This window comes from Saccopteryx leptura, chromosome 5 (genome assembly GCF_036850995.1).
Source record: "Saccopteryx leptura isolate mSacLep1 chromosome 5, mSacLep1_pri_phased_curated, whole genome shotgun sequence".
NCBI classification, from domain to species: domain Eukaryota; kingdom Metazoa; phylum Chordata; class Mammalia; order Chiroptera; family Emballonuridae; genus Saccopteryx; species Saccopteryx leptura.
In genome coordinates, this window is record NC_089507.1 from 47,079,683 (window position 1) to 47,101,365 (window position 21,683).

A 21,683-nucleotide genomic window follows, 5' to 3' on the forward strand; every position below is an offset into this window, starting at 1 on the left:
GGAGCTGAAGATGGCTCTATGGCCTCCGCCTCAGAAAATATATATAGTAACTAATACATTTCTTTTCATTAAGACTTTCTTTTTGTAAGATTGTTTTAAAGTTACTGCAACATGTAGGGCAGATGAAGAGATTTCAAATACATCCCATGCCATGACACATGCATAGCCTCCCCATTATCAACATTACTCAAGAGAGTGGAAGATTTGTTACAACTGATGTACCTGCATTGACACAACACTATCACCCAAAATCTATAGTTTACATTATGGTTCAATCTTTGTGATGTGTATTCTAAGAGTCCGGATATATGTATAACAAGTACCCATCATTATGGTAATGTACTATTTTCACTGCCCTAAAAATCCTCTTGACTCCTCCTGTTTATCCTTCTTCTCAATCCCCTGGCAATCAATGATAATTTTTACTTGCCCCACACTTCTAATTTTTCCATATTGTGATATAATTGGAATCATACAATATATTGCCTTTTTTACATTGATTTATTTTACTTATAAATGTACATGTAAGGTTCCTCTGTGTCTTTTTTATGTCTTATTTTTAAATTACAGTTTACAATCATATACTTTAGAAAGTGTTCCTGCCCTACCAGTGGTGGCACATTGGATAGTCTGTTGGTCTGGGACTCAGAGGACCCAGGTTTGAAACCCTGAGGTTGCTGACTTGAGCAAGGGGTCATTGGCTTGGTTGGAGCACAGCTCTGGGTCAAAGCACATATGAGAAAGCAGTCAATGAACAACTAAGCTGCTGCACTGAAGAACTAATGCTTCTCACCTCTCTCCCTTCCTGTGTATCTGTCCCTGTATCTCTTTCTCTCTCTTGCTCTCTTATGCTAAAAAAATAAAATAAAAATAAGTGAAAGAAAGAAAGCATTTCCCCCAATATTTCCAATACTCACTTGGCTCTATACAACATTGTTGCAATTCTATTAACTGTATTTGTGTGCTGCACTTTACATTTCTGTTTTTACATGGCTTGATAGATCATTTCTCTTAAATATGAATATTATTCCCTTGTCTAGGTCTACTTTATTTTTTTATATATTCACCTACTGAGGACATTTTAGTTGCTTTCATGTTTTGGCAATTATAAATAAGTTCTGTAAATATCCTTGTATAGGATTTTGTGTAGACATAAGTTTTTAACTAACTTGAGTAAATACCAAGGAATGTGGTTACTTGATCATATGGTAATGGTATGTTTAGTTGAAAAAAACTACCAAACTTTTTTTAACTGGTTATACCATCGTGCTTTCTCACCAGCAAGTAATGAGAGATCCTACTGCTCCACAATTTCTCTAGCATTTGGTGTTATCAATGTTCTGGATTTTGGCATTCTAATAGATATATAGTGGTATCTCATTGTTTTAGTGTGCATTTACCTGATGACAGATAATACAGAGCATTTTTATAAGTTTTTTTTATTCTTTTTACCATCTGTAATCTTTTGGTAATGTGTCTGATAAAGTCTTGGCCCATTTTTAAAATTCAATTATATGTCATCTTATTGTGAAATTTTAAGAGTTCTTTTTATATTTTGTATAAGAGTTCTTCATCAAATTTCTAAAACTTTTTTTTTCTCAGAGAATTTTATATGTTGGTAAGTTTTCAGAATATAGGAAGAATTACTGTGTTAATTCTTTTTCAAATTTTCTATATTTATTATAATTATCCTTCAGGATGAGTAGAAAATTTTGATTAAGTGATTTAAAGAGCTAATGACTTAATTATGGGATGTTATTTGATTAACTTCAATTTAATAACATTATGAATATTGTATGAAAATAGATTATATTCACTACATAACAAATACTCAAATATAATTTGTTTTGCATTTTTAATAATATCACAATTAGAGCATAACTAGCAAATAATATAAATAATACATACCATAAAATTGATAGCAGATACTGTGATTTGCCTGTTTCCAAATGCTAGAAAGGATAAAAAGACATTTTGCAAACATTAATTTTTTAAAATTTTCTATTATACACATGATTCAGGCAAAGTTCATAGAATATAACTATCTTCTAATCAAAAAGTACTACCAATGATTAGAAGACAGTCATATCCAAGAAAAATAAAATAACTCATAGGCACAAACAACAGTACAGTGATTGCATAAAGAAAAATATGTGGGGGAAAAGTGATTAAAGAGGAGATAAATGGCAGCAGAAGGAGACTTGACTTGGGGTGAACACACTATAAAATATACAGATGATGTATTATATAATTGTATACTTGAAACCTATATAATTTTATTAATGTCACTCCAATAAATTCAATAAAAATGTACTCTGTGAAATGTAATTGAGCTTTTACAACAATTATGCAATCTAAAAATATTTAAAATGAAATTTAATACAGTGTCTTAATGGCACCTTGCTTATCATGGGGAACTTAGAATATACAAAAGTACTAAAAGATAGAATTATATGATATGCTCTCCATCTGTATTAACAGCTCTATTTCTTTTTTTTTTTTTTTTTTTGTATTTTTTTGAAGTTGGAAACGCGGAGGCAGTCAGACAGACTTCCGCATGCGCCCCACCGGGATCCACCTGGCACGCCCACCAGGGGGCGATGCTCTGCCCCTCTGGGGCGTCATTCTGCTGCAATCAGAGCCATTCTAGAGCTTGAGGCAGAGGCCACAAAGCCATCCTTAGCACTGGGCAAACTTTGCTCCAATTGAGCCTTGGCTGCGGGAGGGGAAGAGAGAGACAGAGAGGAAGGAGAGGGGGAGGGGTGGAGAAGCAGATGGGCGCCTCTCCTGTGTGCCCTGACCGGGAATCGAACCCGGGATACCTGTACGCCAGGCTGACGCTCTACCACTGAGCCAACCGGCCAGGGCAACAGCTCTATTTCTTTATCCTAGTTTCCTATGAGTATACATGCAATTTAGTATGGCGTTAGTTAAAAAGACTACATACATGGTGGTGTATACCGTGGGTGATTAATGTAGTAGGCAATCCAAGAAGTGAATCCCCAATAAAAAGCACAACCCTACAAATATACAAAATAAAAGTTAAGAAATGTACAGTACATATAAAATATATTTCCATCATTTTAAACCATTCCATACATTTATATGCCACACTGAAATAGTTTTATATGAAAAATGGTGTAAATTTTTTAAGTTGGATAAATGGAAGGTGTCTTCACCCAGTAAATTAGCATTTTAAAAGTACATATTTAATATCACTCAGAAATGCATTCCTTTCTTCAACCCTTATTAATATAAATAAGTATTCATGATACAGGGTAAGTGTAACAGTATATTTTGCAAGAATGGATTTGTCTATCCAGAAACAAAATATGAATGGAATAATAAAAATAATAAATTATTTATTAGAAAAATATATTAATAATCATTTCCCAACAATAAATTAATAAAATAATGAATTTTTAAAATATTAGTAGAAATGCATTGTGATTAATTAAAAAGGGCAATGTGCTAGTTTCAGAAGTTTTTGGCTATAACACTGATCTTGCCCCATATAATTAAATTTAATGCCTTCTGTCAAAAGGGAAGCTAGTCTAAATGATTTCTGAGCTTGCTAAGAGTTTTAGAGTTTAGTGTTCCCTTACAATGATGACAGCAGAATTTCTACCTTGTTCAAATTTTTAGAAAACAGATATTTGCAAGAAAAAAGGAAGATTTTAGTAAAGACATAAATGATATTGAAAATAAATTTTAAATTGGAAAATGAATTAAAATAAATTTTATTATACATTTGAATTGTGACATGTTATCTAATGTACATTTACACTTCAATATTTCAAAAAATTTCCTAGTTTTGGATAGTTATGTGTTAATTACTATTGCACTTCCCACTTATTTGAAGAGAGAAGATGTCATAAATATAGGTATAATATCATTTTAATCACATCAATGTATTTTTATTTTATTTTATTTTTTATTTTTATTTATTTTTTTACAGAGATAGAGAGGGATAGACAGGGACAGACAGACAGGAATGAAGAGAGATAAGAAGCATCAACCATTAGTTTTTCATTGCGCATTGCAACACCTTAGTTCTTCATTGATTGCTTTCTCATATGTGCCTTGACTGAGGGCCTTTAGCAGACCGAGTAACCCTTTGCTGGAGCCAGTGACCTTGGGTTCAAGCTGGTGGGCTTTTGCTCAAACCAGATGAGCCCGCACTCAAGCTGGCGACTTCAGGGTCTCGACCCCGGGTCCAACGCTCTATCCACTGCGCCACTGCCTGGTCAGGCACCAATGTATTGTATTTTTAAAAGAAGATTGATATGTGAGATTCCTCCTCAAAGAATCTGAAATCAATGCTAAGTATTTCCAAAATAAAAGCTCTTTATGTACTGTTACTGATTGAAGGCAGCTCCAGGAAATGGTATTTAGAGCAGAATGTTTCAGATATGCTGATAAATTGAATAGAAAAAACTAAGCTTGATGGAAATAAACATAATTGGATTATTATATAGATGATTCAAAGCACAGAATATCTCAGTAATTAAAATAACAGAGCACATCAATACCCACCTTTATCAAATTTTTCAAAGGTGTATGGCCTGTAGAAACTTTGTGAACAAATAAGGTTTCCAAAAGATACCGGATATAGTGTATACAATGACAGAAACAGGCCAAGCTAGAAAGAAAATAAAACATAAATACATTAATTCCCTTTAGAAAATCTGTCTTGCTTTATGTATAAGTTTTTTATTTACTTAAGTTCACTATGATATTCCATATAAGAAAATGCTGTTTCCAATTACCAAAATAGAAGTGTTTGTTTTAATATTTTTTGTAGAAATTTAAAAAATTATTTAGTACTGACAATACTATTACAATTTACTTTTGAAGACACTAGAAATATACTCATCAAATGCTATATGCTCACACCTGCCCCAGATTATATATGAATATAATAATTATAAATGTGCTTATATCAAAATGACTCTAAATTGAAGCAGATAATTTATAAGTTTTAAAAATATCCAAAACCTACTTGGAATTCATTTGACATTTTATAATATTCAGAGTAACTTTTTTTATTTTCTGGTTGTCCTTTAGCAAGTACCATAAATTTAAAGTTTGAATTTCATTTTTTATGAAGTCAACGCAACTTGTGTCTTGTTTATTTTATATTTCTTTTTTGCTAGTCTAATATATTGCAGTATTTTGTCTCTTTGTGGGTTTGTTTTTGTTCCTCTTGTTTTAAGTTACTACCCCTTTTGGTCATTTTTATGACTGATATTATAAAAGTAAATGTCAAATGTGATTTATAGAAGTATATTTTCTTTTTGTACTTAAAATATTTCCATTAATATATGTACTTATTTTGCTATAAATAATGTAAAATTTCAAAACCTTTGGCTATTATTCAAGAAAATTGATATGGATCAAAGATTGCATACTCAAACCAATAAAGGTTAAGTATAAAAATTGGCATGCCAATCACTCTTTGTAAAATAAAACATTGAGTTCTACTAGAAAATTATTTTAATGTAAATTAATTACTTTTTAATATTAATAATAATAACATTAGGAAAACAAAATATAAACAAACACAAACCTACTTGGCTCAGTCATCAGGTAATTTACTATTATTCATTAATTCATGAATATATAATTGTGAACATATTATGAGATAGACATTTTATATGTGATGCTTATATCAATGAATAACAGACAATTTATGAATCATGTGAGAGAATGAACAGCGTGGATTTCTGGGGGCAGAGTTTTCTAGATAGTAAGACAAAAACAAAGCTCTTGATATAGGAGGTTGCCTTAAGGGTTCAAAAGTCTGATGAGTAAGTTGACATCTCTCCTAGCTTGTAGAAACTTTTCTGTAAGTATTTTTATAAATACCTGAGTAATTTTTTTTTCATTTTGTATGAAAAAAGAAAAATTAAGTTATGCCCAACAATGTAGCGGAGCCCTAAATTAAAAATTTTAGTTCAAGCTATGATACCTATTACTTAATTCACTTATTTATTTTATACTGTACTTTGGGAGCATAGAGGCCAAAACAGCATACACCACTATGCATTTATACTTAATTACATGCTACTTTGTGCATTATTGGTAACTCATTAAGTTTATTCTGTTTCTAAATATTTCTATTTTATTTAATAGTGATTAATTTCCCTTCAAATATCAATTCTTTCTCTGTAACTCACTTAACTATCTGAACATCCTCAAATAGGCTTGGGTTCAACTCTTTTTCCAATCATAATATTTGAAAATATATTATTCTTTATTAACTAAAATTTAAGCTATAGGGGCTGTGAAAGAAGGCAGACCCAACTTTACAGATTTGCATGGGAGGCAATGTATCAGGTTTCTACTGAGGAAGAATATGAAGGCACTCCACTCTATACAAGGCTTCTCAACTTTATAATTTTAAGCTTTTTTGATATTTCTGTATTCCAGATTTATCTTGCTAATTATTAGTAATTTAACTTACCTCTATTTTAAGGTACACTTGATAGTTCCTTGTTTATAAATTTGCAAGTTGTTGTGTTTAGATTATTCATAGTTACCTAAAATACATTTCCCTAAAATTGAGTGCATTTTAATTGGTTGTATAACAGCCTTTATTAACATAATATCTGCATACTAGTTCAACTCCTTGATTTATATGTACTATATGTATTACTTACTGTACCACTGGGTGGCGTGATCTTCTAGAGCTCTCTTTTATGTCGTATATATATGGGATCCTCAAATAAAAGAGGAGATATATTAACAGAGGTCCCGTGTATTCGACCAAAAATACCTAAAAATAAGAAGATAATTTAGATTAAACAATAATTTTTATAGAAGTTTTTAAGGTTTACTGATGAACAAGTTTTATTTAATATACCTGAAAAAAGATGATTTAGATTAAACAAAGTTGTATAGATGTTATTAAGGTATACATAGGACCACAGGCATGTCTACAGACTTAGACTACAGCATGAACTGGTGAAATGGACAAGCATGCATCATTTTAAAAAAGAATTAGACTAATTGCTGATACATGTAACAAGAATGCATCCTTGGAAGAACTAGCCAAGGGATAAGGAGAACAATTATAAATAGTTGATTTAAAATAAAATATTTATATACATATAAAATTATTAGTATAATTTTATATACAAATATATGTATAATTTTATTAAAATATAATAATATCTTCATAAATAATACAGGAAGTTTTTATTTTAATAATAAAACTATTATAAATGTACTTTTTCATGTCTCCCCAGCCACATACACAGTCCTGCTTCTATGGGGACAATCCCTGTAATTGAATAGTATGGGCTACTGTGCCTATGTTGTTTCTTGGTATATTTTTTTAAAAAATATTTTAATTGCAATGTAATGCTAAACTCAATTGATGTGACTTTCATTCAAATAGAAATAATTCAGTTCTCTCTTTGGAAGTTCTAGACTTTAATTCTAAACAGTCTGTGTGAGTAATAAGAGGGGTTTTCCTCTGATTTTAGGAGGTAAGGGACAACCAGGTAGGTGGAGAAAAGTTTCCATCTACAGAGAGACAAGCAGAAGACTAGGAAAGATCAATGGAAACAAGACCATGTGAGTGGTGAGTGCAAAAAGATTATTCATCTGACAGGTTGCTTGTAGTTTTTTAATTAAGTAACTGTCCATTATTTGGTTTTATTTTGATACTAAAATCTGGTAAAATGATTCTCTTATATTTTCATACAGAGAAATGAAAGCATACTGCTCACAAAAATTAGGAGATATTTTATCACTTCATATTCATTTCAAAATATCCCCTAATTTTTTGTGAGCAGTATTATTTATTTCTGTGCATTCAAAAAAAGATTAAGGATATATACATGACAGTGATAAATTTGACAGCATTACTACATTGTTTTGCCAATTTTCATTAATTTATCAGGAAGAAAACTTGTACATTTTTCTCAACTATGCAACTGTGAACATTGATTAGAAAATATATACTTTATATGTGATGAAAATGTTGTATAGGTATATTGTTAGAATATATGACACTAGAAAGCCCAGCGGTCATACGAAATGACCGCTGTTCTAGATATTATAAATTGTAATTAAAATGATTTGTGCAAAGGTATCTGCTAATTCAAACTGAATTACCCAGGGCAGGTGGCGAGGATGTCCCTTTGCTTAGTGCCCCACGGGGTTTCCCCTTCTACTTGCTTAATTGCTTAAAGTAGAGTGCAATGAAGGAAACCACTGGCGGTACATTTCTTAAGAGCCACCACTAGCTCAATAAATAAAGGTGATTTAAATAATTAAATGTTAATTCACATGTCAAAGAAAACTGTTTTAATCCTTTTTGCATTTTGGTCAGCATTACTCTGTCATTTTTTTGCATTTCTCTCGTTTTGGTCAGCATTACTCTGTCATTTTTTTGCATTTCTCTCCTGCCTTTGTTCAAGGGACTCATTTTGTTGAGACAGGCTTTTTTGTCTTGCATCTGAGGCAAGCCTTGTTTCTCTATGCTCATCAGTCTCATTTTGCCGAGAAAGACACATTTGCTCTGCGACTGAAGCAAGCCTTGACTTTCTCTGCTCAGTGGTTTCTTTTTGTCGAAAAAGCCATTTTTGTGCAGCTTTAGCTCCTTTTCTCTCCTCTTCAGTGCTGTATTTTCTAGGAGGCATTCTTAAAAGAAATTATGTTAAGACGTAGTTTTTATGTAAAACAGATGATTGCCAATGCAAACAAATGTTCACCTTCCCCCTGACACGCTCAATTTGCATTCAGCCTTAAATTGTTTCAAAAGTAGATGATTGCCAATGCAAACAAATGTCCACCTTCCCCCTGACCCGCTCAATTTGTGTTCAGCCATGGCAACTTCACCCCATTGGCTAGTACAGGTACGCAAGCAACCAATAAGCTATCAGCAACAAACAGACACTTAAGCTGCATATAATAAAGATTTAAGTAAGTCATATATGTATATGCATATATATATATGAAATTACATATATGTATGTGTTTGCACACACATATAAATAGCTATTTATATATATTGGTTTTGTCAGTTATAATTCATCCTTTTAACAATATTTATCAGCTCACTAGCCAAGGAAGACCTGTACATGAGGATAAAAACAATGTAACATTTGATAAATTCAGTGTAAAAGCAACATTCTTACAAAAAGACAATAATAATTTATGGCATACAACAGGCCCAATTATTCAGATACAAAAAATATTTACCTCCTTTGAATATCTACTAACAGAGAATGAGGAAAGCGATTGTTTATTACAATAAAAAGTTAAAATATTTTTGGCAATGCCATCTGAGTTAGTCAAATCAAATTTGAGTAAATTCTCTGTTACTATAGTAGATATGAAAAATGTTGTAAAGAACAGTTAACCTGGACCAAATGTCATTCTTTATGAAGTTATTTAAAATAGTATCACAAATGTGAAGTTTCTTTTGATAGGAGGAAATTAAATTATAGTCTTATCTCCTTCATCTCCTAAAATTAAATTGAAAGAGACTTTTAGCTTATAATAGCATGTTCTAAGGAGGTTCAGCTTTCAATCAAAAATATCATTTATGCTGAAACATGTGGATTAAAACAATAGTTACAAATGAAGAATAAATCCTAATCTGAAAGTACTTAAAAATGATAATCAATTTTTGGACAATGCATCTTTCAAAAAAAAAATCTTTCTGGGTACATATAGAAGAAATCAGAAGAGATGTTTTAATAAATGTAAAACAATCAGAAAATAGTTTCAGAATAAAAACAATCAAGAGCTAGATAGACAAATACTGACAGCCTTCTGAAAAAGAAATTGCTCTTTTCTGAAAAGAGAAACACCAAAACTAAAATAATAAGCAAATATGACAGGTCTAAGCCCCAGCAATTTAGACAAATTTATAAGGACAAGAAGCTGTATTATAACTTCCAAATTTAGTAGAGTTTCTTTTATCAAAATAAGCAAATAAACTTGCTTTTTACTTGGATGATCTATACTACTTGTAAATTACAGTTTATTTACAATATTAAATTATTTTCATGCTTCCCTTTAGAGAAACTTCTCTGAATTAAACTAATGTCCTCCTTTAAATATAAAATTCACTACCTCCACTAGGAAAACTAGGTAATTGGGATTTTTTTTTTTTGTTTGGTAATCTGTGGCATATTCAAATTGCTATCTGTCTAATCAAAAAAGGAAGTAGACGATAAGCTGTTCTGGAAAAAAAAATAAAATATGCAACTGAATTGTTATTGAAAAGAACCCTTGTATTTAGACTGTACTTTATGTATTTCATCCTCTCATGAAAAAAAAATTAATATTAGGGTGCTGCTGACTTTACTGATTTTCTCAAATATAAATGGATAGTGGAGAACAAAATGAATTGCACATGTCACAGTTGTTGAAAATTAACAACAAAATAAAGTAGTGCCAACTTTAATCTTCTAAAGATAGGAGCGCTACTAATTAAAATTATGAGAGCATTTCCCAATAGTAATATCACTTTGTTCTCAAAGAGTACTATGGAAGCAACTGTGATAGAAGAAAGGTTTTATCTTTTGTTTTATTTTGTATGTTTACTCTAACAATTATATGAATAACATGTAATCAATAATTTTATTCAAGGAAACCATCTTAATGAGATCAGAGAGAAAATTTGAACAAAATGTTTTTTAGGCCTCAAAGGGCTACTAAGTCATTGAAAAATTAGAAAGTTAAGATTTTTTAAACAGAGCTTTCGAGTACTGATTGATCTGAGATATGAAGCCTAATATGAGCCTGATAAAAGCACCAATTCTTGTGAGGTTGCCTGAGAGTGCAAGGAATAAAAGTTGTTTCCTGCTATCTTTTAAAGGCAGAGTTGGCCTTATGTAATCTACAGCATTTGGGGCAGAAATAGAAGAGTTACACCCTAAGAGTGAAGATGAAGCTCAGATAGATGCATCTCTACAGGTACTGAAACTCAGCCTGAATCGTTTTAAGCATTGATTGAATTAAGATGACGTGACCCAATAGGGCCATTAGTCCATCTGTAGAATGATAAATTATAAAAAAGATAATATTCTAAGCCACATCTTATCTTAAAGTTTTTCACAAATCTTCCTGCATTAAGGCTGACATATGCAGATATTCAAGGAGTGTAGATATTGTGACCAAAACCAAGAGAAACAGCAGACATTCAAAACAGGTGATCTAAAGATTCATCCTACAGGATTATTGGATACATACTTTATAAAACTACCTTTTATTTGTTCAAAGGAATAAAAAAACAAGTTTGAGAATTTTTTCAAATATTTGGAAACTCTGTAACAAACAAACAAAAATATATAAAAACTTAACATGTGTTCCAGAAGGAGAATACAAAGAGAATTAAAAGGTAAAGAAAGTATCCTAAATACTTTTATCAGATTAAATACATATGTAAAGATTCAGGATTACACTATGAACCCAAAATAGGATAAATAGAAACTGTGTGCACCATAGCCAAACTGCTGATGATAAACAACAGAAAATTGTAAAGTAAGTCAGAAACATTCATTTCAAAGCCATGTAGACTTCTCAACAGAAACAATGGGAGGTAAAAATCAAAATGATAAAGTTTTGTGAATTAAATACAAAAATTACTGCTAATATAGGATTGTTTTTTTCTGCAAAAACATTCTCAAAGCACAAAATTTAAATAAATACATCTTATCATGGACAAAAAAAAGAGTAATTAATGGCAGAACTACAGTAAAGATATTATTCAGGAAGAAGAATAATTTTAATAGATGTAAGCTCACCATTAAAAATAACTAAATTGGCATTAAATGATAAATCTAAATAAATATTGTTCATTTAATATTTCTTTCAAAGATATATAAATTAAAATATCCCACACAATAGATGATCCAGAAGAAGCTCAAATATGTTAAAATTTATCCAGCTATCTATGAAATATATTCACATTAGTAAACTTAAGTTAAGATAATTATGTTAGCATTTAATACTTTAAGGTGTATAGTGTAATGTCTTGAGTAACCACTAGAGTTACTAAACCAGGAGATATATACCAAAATATAAACGAGGCTAATAGAAAATAAAATAGGATAATTAATCAAAAATGGAAAAAGAAAAAAAAAGAGAATACAGATTATAAAATACATGAGGCAAATTGAAAAAAAATGTTAACTTTGACAGTAAAAATTACTTCTTTACAATAAAAATAAACTATGGTTAAAATGTAAAACATAAATTTATTAAACTATTGGAGGAAAATATAGAAGCAAATCTTCCGGATCCAGCATTAGGCAACATTTGTATATGTGAGAAGGAAGGCAAGATCCTTAAGAAAAAAAATTAATAAATTATTAATAAATTAGACTGCATTAAAGGTAAAATATTTTGCACCATAGCAAATATCAACAAATTTTGTTAAGATGTTGAAAAGACAAGTTAAAAACAGAGAAAATATTTATAAAAACCATGTGTCATATGGAGAATTTGTATCTAGATAAAAAAAAGGTACTCTTAAAAATCAAGTGTCTCAGGTAAATAAAAACTTATATTCACACAAATATCACACACTTAGAGATAATAGCTTTATTTGTAATCTCAAACACCAAAAACCACCCAAATGTCTATCAATGTGTGAATAGTTAAACTAACTCTGCTACATCTATACATCTGAATACTATTCAATTAAAAAACAAACAAACAAACAAAAAACCTGAGAATTTTTGCTTAATAACTGGGATGGATCCCAAAGGCACCATGCTTATAGAGAAATAAACATCAATCTCAAAACACTGTCTGATTCTCTTTATGAAATATTCTCTACATAACAAAAATATAGAGATGGAGATTTGTGGTTGTCTCAAGGCAGGGAAGAGTATGTGTGAATACACAGGGGTAACATGTTGGAGTTCCTTTGTGGGAGTGGAACAATTCTGTTCCAATTTTTTTTGGTAGGCATATCAATCAATGCAACAAGTATACTGCACAGAGCTCTATGTACATACAAGAATGAATGTATAATGATGAAAGCTAAGATCTTTAGTTTAGTTATTAGGATTTATATAGTGAGGATTATTATATTATTATATAAACCCATTCTCTAATTCTTTTAATAAATTCAATTTTTTCAATAATTATGTGATAACATACACTTACATGATAAGATATATTATTAAATATTAATTTTTACCTTGGTAAATTAAAGAGATTGTTCTAAAAACATTCCACTATGATAATGCTCTTATTCTAGTAGTATATGCTTATATTTATAAGTATACAGAATATTATATGTGGTAAAATATTGCTTTTATTGTACAATTTAGTTGATATACATTTGGTGTGATTGTGCTGTAGTGTGTATACTTTTAGCATTTAATAGGACTGACTCATTTGGAGCAAAAATGTGTGTGAACAGAGGGCTAATTTAAATAATATTCTGCCTATCTCCAGAGTTCTCTTTGTTACATAAATGACTTTCCTCTCAAATAAGCTATAATTTTCCAGTACAATTTTCATAGAATTCCACCTTAGCACATTCTCTTCTCAGTGCTTATCCAACTGATGCAGCTGGAATTTCTAACTGACTCACAGTGAATGCTGCTTACTCTGACACAACTTCCGTAGACAAGATTCCCCTTTTCTCATTAATGCAGGCAAAGACCGAATATTTTAACCTATGAAGATCAAAATCTGCTTATATAAAATCTCTTTTAGCAAAGGTCTGTAGATATCACATTTAAGTACCTTTGCTTACCCAATATCTGCACTGATAGGTTGTTTTGTAAACATTATAATACATTTCACAAGGATTCAGAATATTATAAACTCAGTGTTTAGTGCAGCAAATCAGTATGCAAAAGTGGCAACACACTTTGGAATATAAAGCAACTATTTAACCAAAAAAACAGACAGAAAGATTTTTTTTGTTAAAAGAAAAATTGTGCTTTGGCTAGATAGCTCAATTGAATAGTGCATCGTCCCAAGCACAGAGGTTGCCAGTTCTATCCCAGGTCAGGGCCCATACAGGAAGAGATTGATGTTCTTGTCTGTTTCTCTTTCCCTTCCTCTCTCTCTAAAAATCAACAAAATAAATATTTAAAAAGAGATTGTGTGAGAGATATTGTTAGAAAAGTAGAGAATGAGGCAATATTTTAATGATCTTGAATTTCTTTCTTCGAGAATTAAATAATAATGCATAAGGTATCCTTCATTTGTAATCATTTGAAAAATTGATTGCTTAACTATAAAGGGAACTATAAAAGGAAAATCCAAAGTAGTAAAAATGATAATGTTGATCACTGATGCTGGTAAAAAGAAAAAAGCATTATTAATATAAATTATTATGATGGTTCCTCAAAAAATTAATAGAACTACCATATGACCCAGCAAACCTTCTACTGGATATCTATCCCAAAAATTCAAAACCAAATGGAGGACAATGACACATGCACCTCCATGTGTAGCAGCACTATTCACAATGACCAAGATATGAACACAACTCAAGTGTCCCTCGATAGAGGATTGAATAAATAAGATGTGGTACATATGTACAATGGAATACTATTCAGCCATAAGAAATGATGACATAGTCCCATTTATGACAACATGGATGGAACTTGAAAACATTATACTGAGAGAAATAAGTAAATCAGAAAAAGCTAAGAACTATATATGATTTCACACATAGGTGGGATATAAAACTGAGACTCGTGGACATAGATAAAAGTGAGGGATTATAAGAGGTAGGGGGTTGGGGGTGAGATGGTAATTGGTGGGGAGTAAAGAGGGATAAATATACAGTGACAGAAAATGATCTGACTTTGGGTGATGGGCACACAACACAATTAACGGTTCAAATGCTATAGAGATGTTTACCTGAAACCTATGTACTCTTACTGATCACTGTCACCCTGATAAATTTTACTTTATAAATAAAATGTAAAAATAAATTATTAAAAGTGTAATTACATCACAGATATCTAATAAAGTGCAATCAGAAAGAAAATCTTTGAAAATATTTACAACATACATTTTTAAACTGAAATATAGAATGATAGCACTATTCTTTGTATAGCAATGTCAAAATTTATTAGTTTAAAATTTTCACTGCCTCTGTCACTAAATATCACATAGTATTTCTCCTTGATGCTGAATATATTCCAATCGCTCATGAAGAATTCAACACTTGACACCCTCTTCCCAGACCAAAGTCTTACTACTTTACTCTTAGTTTCCAAAATGCCCACTCCTCGACTTAGAACATTTTTAATAAATGTTTTATCTCCCTTATTTTCAATATGAAAAATATCTTCATTATCACCAGACTCCAAGAAAGAAAGCTGAAGAAATATCATTCAAACTGACAAGGTACAGGGGGAGCAGAAATAGGGCCATAAGTCACTGGATAGACTGACGTATGAAAATAAACTTGTCTTCCTATTTTCAACTGTTCCTTATTCCATTGCTCCAATTCTTAAATACTTGTCAGTACAATGTTTTGTTTCTCTATAGACTATTTATATATATATTTCACATTAGCAAATAGTTTACATCAGAATGTAGGACCTATATTGCATTTCAAATAAATATCATACTTACTGTAGTCCAACTGACCTGCTGACCTAGGTCTGTAAAATAGAGTGTAACAATGGAAGAAGCTGCAACACTTTGAATGGTTACGTAGTCCTTCAAAAATGGCCCACCTTAAATAATAAGAAAATTTTATTTTAATACAATTTCAAGGAAAAATGATAAATAAATTTTAATGAGAAACCAATAAAAGCTAAGATGAATTTTACATAGAAATTGTGATGTATAATAAACTTTGAAAAAAATAATATATAAAGATACCATTTTACAAAATGTATCTAGCAAATTTTCAAGTGCTCAGTGGTTTCCCCATTTTATCTAAATAAAGTAAGCTAACAACAGTTATCATCCTATCGTGTCCTCAAAAAATGTAATATTAGATAATGTCATAATCAAATATAATGCAAGGTATTGTTAAAGTATAATTTTGGGTGTCAGTAAATATACTTCTCAGCTTTTCCCTAAATTATTTTTTTATAATATAAATTAGTTTAGGTAAAATGATTTAAATGGCTATTGCAAAGTGCCAGGGGAGAGTAGGGGCTTACTTTTTAAAAGACCACTTGGATACTGTGTAGAAAGTGGGAGAAAAGAACGCAAGGAGATAATTTGGAAAGAACTTAGAATTTGTCAAGAGGTGAATGGTATTTGTTTGGATTAAGGTGGCAGTGGTGGAAATGTTAAAATTCATCAGTTCTGGATATATTTTGAACATAGACTAGCTTCAACTGAAGAGGAGAAGATTCAGTGAGATTAAGACTGGTTTTAGATCTTTGATCTGAGTGTATTCCATCTTGTCATGAAGAAGCCTGAGGAAGGAGCAAGACTGATGGGTGATAATTAAGATTTCAATTAGGGTATCTTGTGTGTGATAACTATCAGACATTTAGTAGGAGCTATCAAATAGGTATTTGGGTAGATGTGTCTATAGGTATTCAAAATGTTTTAAATTTAATCTCATCAGATTTGTTGAGATTATTTATGTATTCAGTTAAAAAAGAAAACAATAGAAACAGATACAGAGCTTTCTAGCACTTAGGATATCGAAATAGTAAGAGAAACACAGCAAAGAATACAGAACAGAGAATCCAGACACACTGTGTCTTCAAGCTAATAAATGAGTGTTATTTTAAGCTGCTTTATTTATGGTAAATTGTGGCACAACAATAAGAAGTTAATACAACATGGATCAGAGTAAAAACTGATATCCAAATGGTCAGTGATGACAATCATGTATAGCTTGAAATGTTAATAAGGACAAGAAATTCTAATGTACTACTTGAAAGATGCTGAAAACATCTTTCCAACATGCACCTATTGACACATTAGAGGCAGGGATTAGTTTCTACGCTTCTTACACCCTTGCTAACTTCAAGAGACAAAGCACTGGTATTATATTTTAAAATGTGGTCCCATCAATATGACATATGGATAAAAAAAACCTGACCGAATTCAGACATATCATTAATTATAGCACTCTTAGATTCAGTTATCAGAGACTACTCTCTTTGGCCTTCCATGCCCATGTCTTTTTCTAAAGAGAGAGGAATATGTAGAACCAAGAGAACATGTCTAATTTGAGCCATGCCATTACATCCTGTATCATATTTCAGCCATTTAAGGTTCTGGAGTTTTTCTGCATAAAATAATTCAAGTAATACATCTTCCTTGAATATTTCCTCTCAAGAATTGGCCAGATTCTAAGGTGTATACTTCTAAGCCTAGGGGTTTATCAAGGCTGTTGTATACAGAGTGTGGACAGTGGGATCAGTAATATGAACAAACAGAAGGGCTAGCTCTACCCATGTCTCACCTTTCTATTGTAGAAAACCAATAATTCTAAGAATCAGAAATTCAACCGTTTACTTCCAGGATATTATGAACTCTTGGTAATTAACCCAGGTGGAAAGAGAGAACATATTTTAGGTGCCAGTTTGTATGACATATTTATTGCAATGATGGCCACAGTTCTTCAGAATTTCCATATCCACACCACTAACAATATGACTTTTAGTTTCTCCCAATAAGAATTGGTTTCTACTTCCTCACCACTTGACTATAGGTTAGCCCAGTGATTTGCTTTAACAAACCAGGAGACAGGGCAAGGGATCAGATGCTTGTTCCAAACCTGGACCTCAGAAATTCTTGAGTGCTTGTACTTATTTGTTTATACTCCTGATTCCATCATGAGAACAAGTGTAAAATATTTTTTCAAAACTTAAGAGACCACAGAGAACCGAGAACATCATTGTCTACTTATCTCACTCATTGAAAAAATTTTAAAATACATCATCACATTTCTATCCAAAGATACCTGACTCTATTCAATTCAGATCACACACTGGTGGGCCCAACAAGGCAAATCAATGAGGGGAATGTAAAAAATCATATTTCAAAAGATTGATCTAACAGAAATTTCCCAGTCCCTCATAGTGTCCTTCAGACTGAAATTACATTTGACATTGATGCCTGTGGCATTCTCAGAGTCTTCTTTATATGAGTCAAGGTCAGAAAACAAAACCATTTTTTCATTTTATGTTATTTCATAATCCATGTGTTGAAAGGCATTTACGTGCCTGGCACATGCCAGGCCCTGAAGAGACAAAAATAAACAAGACAGTGATTCGTCTCTTTTAAACTCTAGCCAGATGGGAATCTGTCTGGAACATTTGAACTTGGAAGAATTTGAGCCCTTCAAGAAAATGTGACTCTAAGAATGTCATGGATTCCTGTTTTCAACATAGACATCTTAGGCAGGATAGAATGTCTAAGATAACAATGAGAGCAACTGCAACATCTTAGAGAGATACAGGGAGATCATCATTTGTCCACATCTGACTTTGGTTAGCTGAAAAGTGATAGCCTGAATATGATATTTAAAAAACACCAGGAAATAAATGCTGTTCCCTACACAGTATGAAAAAACTTAGAGGTTGACATTTCTTAATAGACACCTCTTGTTACCTTTATGGCCTTTGACTAAGTATTTCTCCAAAATTTACCTTCTGCCCACAACTTTTATTTAACAATTTCAATTTCAGGGTTCTGTTGATCCAATGTCAATAACAGTGGTTCTTAGCAGGATTCATTTCTAAATGTATCTATTTATAAGTTGTCTGAATAGAGAATAGGGTTTAAAATTCTAGAATGAGTATAATAATTCTCCTTCTAATTCATTTGTTTCTGTTCCCACATAACTCACTTATCCTGTTTTAGGACAGCAGAAACAGAAAAAGAAATCAAACAGCTAACCTGTATTCCCAAGCATATATGAGAAAGGAGAAAAAGAGGGAATAAATCAATAAGAAGAGCTCAAAACAGAAATATGTTGGTTAGATGCTGCCTCCAATACACATTGATAGTGAGTGGCAAAAATTATCCCTTTGAAATTAAAATGCCTCATCCATAAAAGTGGAGCACTGGCTTGTTGGAAAGATCACATGCAATAACATAGTCATAGAATTTACTATAGAGCTTGCCATTTACTAAGTGATAAAAATTAGCTATTGGTGACAGAAAAGGGATTCCACGTTAAATAAATAGATAAATGACAGTTGTTTCTTACCATGTTCTAGCTGCAGTCCAACTCGGGAAGGGTACCATTTAGGACCTATTCAGTGACAAATAATAATATTTAATTGTCAACACAAAAGCAAACACATTTATAAATCTAGATGTTTTCACTGGAAGACAGATTGAATCTTAGGAAGGGAATGACATGGTTATCCAGTGTCAGAAATGGGGACTGTGGTTACCCTGGGCAGGACACTAAGAAGCAGTGATAGTTCTAAAAGAAAGCATGATGGGAGCTTTAGTGGTGGTAATTTTCTTCCTTTTGATCTTGGGACTGGTTATGTAGATGCATTCAATATATGGATATGTATAACATGTACTTTATGCAAGTTATTTTTCAGTAAAAAAACTTAAGCACCCTCATCTAACAATGGAGGGCTTTGTTCTCATGTAATATGTATTTAATACTGGCATATGAAAGTGGGTTATTTTCTCTATTAAAAGTAAGGTGCTCTATCACAATAATGTGTATTATTGACTTTTAATATTATGGGCATATTGAACATGGTAGAAATATCACTTCAGTATCTGCTAATTATAATACCATTAGGAATAAATAGATTACTAAAGAATTCTTTCATGATAGAAAAATCAAAGCATCTTCATTATATACTGCCTAATAAAAATATTGGTTTAAAATTACCAGCATACAGTAATATTCTCTTAAAATAAATCCTATGTTACTTTAAAGTCTCTATTGAAAATTTTATTTTTGCTTATGAGGTCTAATTTTAAGCAAAGAACTATGGTATATAATAAATTAAAAAAAGTATTGTCAAAGAAATATTCCACAATTACTTTGTCTTCAAAACATTTTTTTAAGTGTCAGTAAGAGTGATGATAATGAGACATAACTAGACTATTGCCATCCATTCTTTCTAAATTTACTGCAAAAAAACAATTTATACTTACAAGTTCTAATGAAAAAATAACTCATAAGTCAAAAATTCTAATCACCAGTTAAAAGCTATTTAGGATTATATATAAACAAAATTTAGTGATAACATGGCAAATGAAGAAAGCATAAATATTTAATTCTGACATTTGATTCTTTTATATTAGAAAATATGCAGATAAAGTCACATTATTTTTCTTTTGTTTTTGAACTTACTAAAAGAGTTATTTATATCCCCATATGGGAATGTATATACCATTATTTGTGGAAAAATATTTAAAAAGAGCTACATGATTACTCACAGTGAAAATCTGCTTCCAGAGAAGATATGATGCAAATGAATGCAAGAGCGATTTCTACAGTTTTAATTAAGTTTCCAATTTTGGTTATTGGAAAAAATACAAACCGTAAGAGCATCCATTTGTATTTGACAAATAGTCATTGAACAGCTGTGATTAGTATAAATAAGTAGTCGTACTCTGACCATTCTAATAATCATGTTAGACATTACTTTCAATAATGTTTTATGATGCATTTAATGGTGGAAATGTCAATGCAAAACTAACTCTATCATCCCAGTGGTCGGCAAACTCATTAGTCAACAGAGCCAAATATCAACAGTACAACGATTGAAATTTCTTTTGAGAGCCAAATTTTTTAAACTTAAACTATATATGTAGGTACATTGTTATTAACTTAGAGTACTCCTAATTAAGCGTGGAAGAGCCACACTCAAGAGGCCAAAGAGCTGCATCTGCCTCACAAGCCGCAGTTTGCTGACCACTGTTAAGCAAATATATTTGTCTATAACTACATGAGTGAATTCAGACAGAAGTCACAATGCTGATGAGCCAGAGAACTTAGAAGCTCTGAACACCCTCAGGAAAATTCTTGTTCTTCCAACTCTTTCAACATGGATAAACTATAAAACTACTTTTGAAGTAAAACATGACATTTATATATATATTGGATCTTAGATCATCATATGCTAGTGAAAGAAAGTTATTAACTGCCTGTGTAAACCTTTAGATTAGTTTTAACTATCTTTTTATTACCTGAGATATTTTAAAAGAACAAAACATACATTTTCTGAAAAGTTCTGTACTTGTAGTAAGGTAAAGTAGGCTAAAAGAATGGCAGGCCCTGGCCGGTTGGCTCAGCGGTAGAGCGTCAGCCTGGCGTGCGGGGGACCCGGGTTCGATTCCCGGCCAGGGCACATAGGAGAAGCGCCCATTTGCTTCTCCACCCCTCCCTCTCCTTCCTCTCTGTCTCTCTCTTCCCCTCCCGCAGCCAAGGCTCCATTGGAGCAAAGATGGCCTGGGCGCTGGGGATGGCTCCTTGGCCTCTGCCCCAGGCGCTAGAGTGGCTCTGGTTGCGTCAGAGCGACGCCCCGGTGGGGCAGAGCATCGCCCCCTGGTGGGCAGAGCATGGCCCCTGGTGGGCGTGCCGGGTGGATCCCGGTAGGGCGCATGCGGGAGTCTGTTTGACTGTCTTTCCCGGTTTCCAGCTTCAGAAAAATACAAAAAAAAAAAAAAAAAAAGAATGGCAGACAAAAAAGACAGTTATAAAGGTAAAAGGACGTAGTTTACAAAAGGATTTTTTAGCTTGCATGAATAGTCTAGAAGGTTGTTTATAATGTTAAGTA

General features: G+C 31.9%; 1 protein-coding gene across 5 annotated transcripts in view; it reads right to left on the reverse strand.

Moving 5' to 3' along the window:
* TECRL (trans-2,3-enoyl-CoA reductase like) overlaps positions 1–21,683 on the reverse strand; it is an 81,812-nt gene that overhangs the window by 18,513 nt on the left and 41,616 nt on the right. For 4 of the 5 annotated variants that reach the window (XM_066386187.1, XM_066386191.1, XM_066386190.1 and 1 more), the window contains exons 3-8: positions 19,136–19,180; positions 15,580–15,683; positions 6,663–6,778; positions 4,537–4,642; positions 2,948–3,020; positions 1,909–1,952 (exon numbers count right to left, since the gene is read on the reverse strand). In XM_066386187.1, the coding sequence (XP_066242284.1) occupies positions 1,909–1,952; positions 2,948–3,020; positions 4,537–4,642; positions 6,663–6,778; positions 15,580–15,683; positions 19,136–19,180 (488 nt within the window). The remainder of the gene's footprint in view (positions 1–1,908; positions 1,953–2,947; positions 3,021–4,536; positions 4,643–6,662; positions 6,779–15,579; positions 15,684–19,135; positions 19,181–21,683) is intronic. The other variant, XM_066386188.1, reaches the window with a different exon arrangement.